Source organism: Haliotis rubra, unplaced genomic scaffold (assembly GCF_003918875.1).
Source record: "Haliotis rubra isolate DU_JTF1 unplaced genomic scaffold, ASM391887v1 Scf2192, whole genome shotgun sequence".
Classification (NCBI taxonomy): domain Eukaryota; kingdom Metazoa; phylum Mollusca; class Gastropoda; order Lepetellida; family Haliotidae; genus Haliotis; species Haliotis rubra.
In genome coordinates, this window is record NW_025766217.1 from 43,552 (window position 1) to 50,306 (window position 6,755).

Below are 6,755 nucleotides of genomic sequence, written 5' to 3' on the forward strand. Positions count from 1 at the left end.
CTTCTATGGGTGAACAAGATTATCAATAGGATTTCAATTAAGGCTTTTTTGACGTAATTCTTTTGGATATAACTACTACAAGAGTTCCATCTTTTTCACATATAGATGTTCATATAAAAACAAAACTTTTACAATCATTTATGTAATTTAGTTGGTTGAGGCTATATGAATATTTATAGTCTGTATTTCAAAAACGACAGTTTGTACTTAGAATATTTACGAATGTTGTTAAAACGTCAAAATTTCCTCCTGAGATGTCATCCCTCAAGTGCATTTTCATCTGAGCTTTAATATCCAAATAGGTAGAGTCGTACATATGTCATATTTGTGCTTTTATCTTGTGTCAAATTCACCATATTGATATTGAAGCCAATAAGCATTTTCCAAGCATTTCGGGCCTTAGCACTTTAGTTAAGAACGCGACCCAACAAAGGTAAGGACAATAGCACTGTCGGGTCGCACTTGAGAGTGGGTAACAAGGACGTAAGTTATAGACATCCTGAACGGAGGATAATGCCCATTGAGAGGTTCGAGCACCTTAATAGTGTGTGTACCTCACCACTTATCATTCCCTGGAAATGGCCACAATGATCACGATGCTGCTCGCCTGTTTCGCGGAAATCCTTGTGTCACCCGGATCTAACCCTCAGCACACCCACCTCTTCCATGAAAGTACAATGTGATCGATAAATATTTCAATTGAGAGAGTTACTGGTGATCATAAATTATTACGGGTATTACAGGAGGGGGAGGGGGGTGGTGTGTGTCAAGGACACGTGTAACACTTATAACTCAAATAGCACTGACACTCGCTGCTCAGTACTCAAGATAGTGTGTATGGAGTTGCAGGTGAAGTATCTTGCGTAAAGTCAGGTGGGAGGAGTTTCTAGAAAAGGTAGGCGTTCGCTCATATCCCATTGGTACGAAAGCCTATTAGGGCCATTCGTTTTTCGGATACATATTATGTTTTTAAATACTTACGAAGTTGAAATTTCATGAGGGAAATGATCTTGAAATTTCAAGATATTATGTTGAAATTTCAAGATCGTTATCTCAAATTCAAATGAAGAAAACCCCCAAAACAAAACAAAACGAATGGCCCTAAAGGCTTAGGTAGTCTACATGTTAGTGAGAAGGATTTACGACCTCCCTTTGTGGGACAACTGAATGTATGTCTTTAGTTGCCATCAGGTAGATATGTACTCTCATTGCTTTTGTTGTTAGTAGTCGATCTTCGTTTCAGTATTTTGAATTTTAACAACACTTACATTGAAGTGAGTGAGTTTAGTTTTAACCCGCCAGAAATGGGCTCATGTGGTGTATCAAACCTGGATCTTCGGCGTGACGAGCGAACGCCTTAACCACTAGACTACCCCAACCGTCCAACTGACACTGGGAGCCAAGACAAGTAACAGTAACTCAACTAGTGGCGGTGGGGTAGCCTAGTGGTTAAAGCGTTCGCTCGTCAAGCCGAAAACCAGGTTAGTTCCCCACATGGGTACAATGTGTCAAGCCATTTCTGGTGTTCCCCGTCGTGATGTTGCTGGAATATTGCTAAAAGAAGCGTAAAAAACTAAACCCACTCACCCACTATAACTCACTTAACTATACTGACACTGAATGCCAAGACAATACACTTTACTGTCATATCTAGACTAACGCTTAGTCCCTGAATATATAATAGTAACAAATAAACCCATGTAAATTGAAACGGAGCGACAGTGAGTTGGCAGATTCATCTAGACTTGCTTCATTTAGGGGTTTAGCATTGCAGGGACGGCGAGGCAGTAATGAAAATCATGTGGTTCAGGGACCTTGTGACCGACCCTCTCATATCTTGTGTTGCGAGTTGTCGATCTTCGTCTCAGTATTTGAGGGCTTTCACAGCTCATCCCAACGTTACTAGTAGCTTAGGCAGTTCTAGTGGCCGCAATGTACGCCCTTATCGTACCTGATCTTATAAATTCAAATGTTCAGTCGTGAGGACGCCCAGCAGTTCAGGGATTTGAATTCTCCGAATTAATTCAATGTGTAGAGCCACTGCTGATGTCCTCCGGCATGTGAGTGAGTTTAGTTTTACGCCGCACTCAGCAATATTCCAGCTATATGGCGGCGGTCTGTAAATAATCTAGTCTGGACCAAACAATGCAGTGATCAACAACATGAGCATCGATCTACACACTTAGAAAACCTGACCACCCGATTACGTTAGTCGCCTCTACCACAAGCATAGGTTACTGAAGATCAATTCCAACCCGGATCTTCACGGGACCTCTGGCGTGTCGTTTCCAGGTTTTGCTAAAAGCTGTGTAGAACCACATTTACTGAACCCCTTTAAACGTCCTTCCACCACATGGAATAATTACTCCCTTCTTGCTCTTTCAGACAAGTAACAGCAAACATGAGTGTATGGACAGATTGGCTAGACTTTATCCCAGTCGTGGGTACAGTCAAGAACACGGTCGAAGCTGTAACAGCCGTCTGCCATGGGGACTATGACCTTGCGAAGGAAAAAGGAGCCAGTGCCGCTTTGGGTCTTGTGCTGGATGTTCTCACAGGTGGTACCGAACATGCCGCTGGGACTGCCGCCCTCAAAGTGGGTCAAAAACTCGCTCTTAAGGGCACTACAGAAAAAGTTGTGGTGAATGTCATGACTAAAGCCGGGGCCAGAGCCGGTACAAAAGCAGTTGCTGCTCGGATTCTGATCCACGAATTGGGCAAAAAATCTAGCAGACCCAAAGACCCAAAGACCAATGAGGATGAGAAGAAAAAGCCATCTCAACGTGGTGAACATGTCATCAACAACAACGTCCTGAAGGTGTTTCGGACAATCATTGACCGATTTGCTGATAAGATTGGAAGCACTGCAGCTCAACTGCTTAAAGAGGACACAACAGCTTATAAAGCATATTATTCACCTCTTCCTGAAGCCACAACCCAGTCTATCGGGAACATCATGGTTGCACATATTCCGGAAGAGGACCAATACATTGATGCCAACGCAACGGCCTATGGTATAGCCATTGGGGAGATATCTGACATGGTGGTCACTTACATGTACGACTATTATGGCAACAACAGCTACAATGCTCCTGTTGTCGATAGGAGTATCACCGAGCTGGTTCGTTTACTGAACGAAAGTCACTTGTATGTGGATGAGTACGCCAAACAGTACTGGTTACATCATGGCGGGAGTGAGGCCTTGTTTGAGGAGAGCAGACGACAAGTGGTGCAGATGTTCAGACGTCTGTGTGCACCGACAAGTGGGGAGAACGAGGCAAAGCAGTGGGTGCGTGATCTTACTGGCCACACTTAAATTTACACCGCCATTGGCTGCCAAGACAAGCTATAGTAGCCCCTCACCTATACTGACATTGGCTGCCAAGACAAGCTATAGTAACCTTTACCTATACTGACATTGGCTGCCAAGACAAGCTACTGTAACCCTTACCTATACTGATATTGGTTCCCAAGACAAGCTACTGTAAGACTCACCTATACTGACATTGGTTGCCAAGACAAGCTACTGTACGATTCACCTATACTGACATTGGTTGGCAAGACAAGCTACTGTAACCCTCACCTTTATTGACATTGGATGCCAAGACAAGCTATAGTAACCCTCACCTATACTGATATTGGTTGCCAAGACAGGCTACTGTAACCCTCACCTATACTGTCATTGGTTGCCAAGACAAGCTATAGTAACCTTCACCTATACTGACATTGGATGCCAAGACAAGCTACTGTAACCCTTACCTATACTGATATTGGTTCCCAAGACAAGCTACTGTAAGACTCACCTATACTGACATTGGTTGCCAAGACAAGCTACTGTACGATTCACCTATACTGGCATTGGTTGCCAAGACAGGCTACTGTAACCTTCACCTATACTGACATTGGTTGCCAAGACAAGCTACTGTAACCCTCACCTATACTGACATTAGTTGCCAAGACAGGCTACTGTAACCCTCACCTATACTGTCATTGGTTGCCAAGACAAGCTATAGTAACCTTCACCTATACTGACATTGGATGCCAAGACAAGCTACTGTAACCCTTACCTATACTGATATTGGTTCCCAAGACAAGCTACTGTAAGACTCACCTATACTGACATTGGTTGCCAAGACAAGCTACTGTACGATTCACCTATACTGGCATTGGTTGCCAAGACAGGCTACTGTAACCTTCACCTATACTGACATTGGTTGCCAAGACAAGCTACTGTAACCCTCACCTATACTGTCATTGGTTGCCAAGACAAGCTATAGTAACCTTCACCTATACTGACATTGGATGCCAAGACAAGCTACTGTAACCCTTACCTATACTGATATTGGTTCCCAAGACAAGCTACTGTAAGACTCACCTATACTGACATTGGTTGCCAAGACAAGCTACTGTACGATTCACCTATACTGGCATTGGTTGCCAAGACAGGCTACTGTAACCTTCACCTATACTGACATTGGTTGCCAAGACAAGCTACTGTAACCCTCACCTATACTGACATTGGTTGCCAAGACAAGCTATAGTAACCCTCACCTATACTGACATTGGATGCCAAGACAAGCTACTGTAACCCTCACCAATACTGACATTGGATGCCAAGACAAGCTACTGTAACCCTCACCTATACTGTCATTGGTTGCCAAGACAAGCTATAGTAACCTTCACCTATACTGACATTGGATGCCAAGGCAAGCTTGTAACTCACTTGCCTATACTGACAACGGATGCCATGCTGAATAGATGCAGTTGTAACTCTGTTCGGAGCCTTATGTATGCAGTCCATTGCTTCCTTTAATGAACACTAGGATCACCCTAGTCAGGACTGGTTCTCTTATTCAACACACTTCTCTATCTGGAATCTTGCAGGATTCGGAAATGAAAGCAGGCAATAACCCACAATAGTTAACAATATTTTCACAAATGTTACCAGACCAGTGTAGGGCTGTGTAAACAGTTCCCACTGTATAGAGTGGGTTGTAAAATATTTCCAAAGGATAGTATATATTGAAGGTATCCCTGTGTCAATAAACAGAGTGTACATCTTTAAACGTGAATGTCTGTGAACCTCCTCTACCTTGTGATTTATCAACTTCACTGCTGTGTCCAGGAACTGCTAACTCTCATAAGATATAAAAATGCTGTCATTCAAAATAATATTCAGTTGTGTCTTATAAAAGATCAGAATCTAGATGCATGAGTTTGTTTTATTCATCAAGGAAAGTGGTGAGGGCACCCTGCTGTTATATTTTGCCAATAATACACTTATTCTCAACCTTTTAATGTCGTTTTAAGCGATACTAGTAGAGCCTAGAGCGCTGTGTGCGACGTGCCTCAAAAGCCAATAAATTGTCTCAATTCATGCTCCATGAAATGTGCGAAATAAGAAAAACACAGTTTCCAAATTCGGAACACAAGTCAAGAAACCATCACGCTATAATTCGCCTGAATATGAAAATTATACACTTATTCTGCACCTTGTTATGTCATTTTAAGCGATGCTACTATTGTCTAGGCGCTGTGTGCGACGTGCCACAAAATCAGCTAAAGATGTCTGAATTCATGCACATGAAATGTGCGAAATAATAAAAACAGTTATCAATTTTGGAATACTTGTCACGCACCCATCATGCTATACCTAACCGGAAGATGAAAGAAATACACTGATTCACTATCTAGTTATATAAATGTGCGAAGTTACAACAGCACAGATACCAATTTCGACACACATCTCTCAAGAAACCATTATGCTATAACTAACCTGAAGATGAAAATAATACACTTTTCCGTACCTTGTTATGTCTTCTAAAGCGATACTAGTAGTGCCTAGGCGCTGTGTGCGACGTGCCTCAAAATCAGTTAATGTTCTCTCCATTCAAGCTTCATAAAATGTGCGAAATAATAAAAAACGCAGTCGGCACTCATCTCAAGAAAGCATCATGCTATAACTAGCCTGATGATGAAAATAATGCACTTATTACCTAATAATTTATAGATTTTTAATCTATACTACTATTGCCTTGGCGCTGGCATGACTTACCTCAAAATCCGATAAAATTGTCTCGATTCATGCTTCATGAAATGTGCGAAATGACAAAAACAACAGTTACCAATTTCGGCACGTCTCAAGAAACCATCACGCTATAAGTAGCCGCCTGAACATGACAATTATGCACTTATTCTGTACCTTGTTATGTCATTTTTAAGCGATGCTACTATTGTCTAGGCGCTGTGTGCGACGTGCCACAAAATCAGCTAAAGATGTCTGAATTCATGCACATGAAATGTGCGAAATAATAAAAACAGTTATCAATTTTGGAATACTTGTCACGCACCCATCATGCTATACCTAACCGGAAGATGAAAAGAAATACACTGATTCACTATCTAGTTATATAAATGTGCGAAGTTACAACAGCACAGATACCAATTTCGACACACATCTCAAGAAACCATTATGCTATAACTAACCTGAAGATGAAAATAATACACTTTTTCCGTACCTTGTTATGTCTTCTAAGCGATACTAGTAGTGCCTAGGCGCTGTGTGCGACGTGCCTCAAAATCAGTTAATGTTCTCTCCATTCAAGCTTCATAAAATGTGCGAAATAATAAAACGCAGTCGGCACTCATCTCAAGAAAGCATCATGCTATAACTAGCCTGATGATGAAAATAATGCACTTATTACCTAATAATTTATAGATTTTTAATCTATACTACTATTGCCTTGGCGCTGGCA

General features: G+C 41.7%; 1 protein-coding gene and 1 long non-coding RNA gene across 3 annotated transcripts; one reads left to right on the top strand and one right to left on the bottom strand.

The window, feature by feature from the left end:
• Positions 1-760: 760 nt before the first annotated feature.
• LOC124277197 lies at positions 761-3,752 on the top strand. 2 transcript variants are annotated; one of them, XM_046712866.1, is made up of 2 exons: positions 761-849; positions 2,386-3,752. In XM_046712866.1, exon 2 carries the CDS (start codon positions 2,402-2,404, stop codon positions 3,314-3,316), a length of 915 nt encoding a protein of 304 aa, XP_046568822.1. In that variant the 5' UTR covers positions 761-849; positions 2,386-2,401; the 3' UTR covers positions 3,317-3,752. The 2 variants fall into 2 exon arrangements, with proteins under 2 accessions (XP_046568822.1, XP_046568823.1); XM_046712867.1 differs by having other exon boundaries at positions 840-895.
• LOC124277198 lies at positions 3,527-4,267 on the bottom strand. The gene is made up of 3 exons (XR_006898763.1): positions 4,156-4,267; positions 3,716-3,979; positions 3,527-3,583 (listed from the first exon to the last, which is right to left on the bottom strand). It is a non-coding gene; the product is annotated as an uncharacterized LOC124277198 (long non-coding RNA).
• Positions 4,268-6,755: the final 2,488 nt, after the last annotated feature.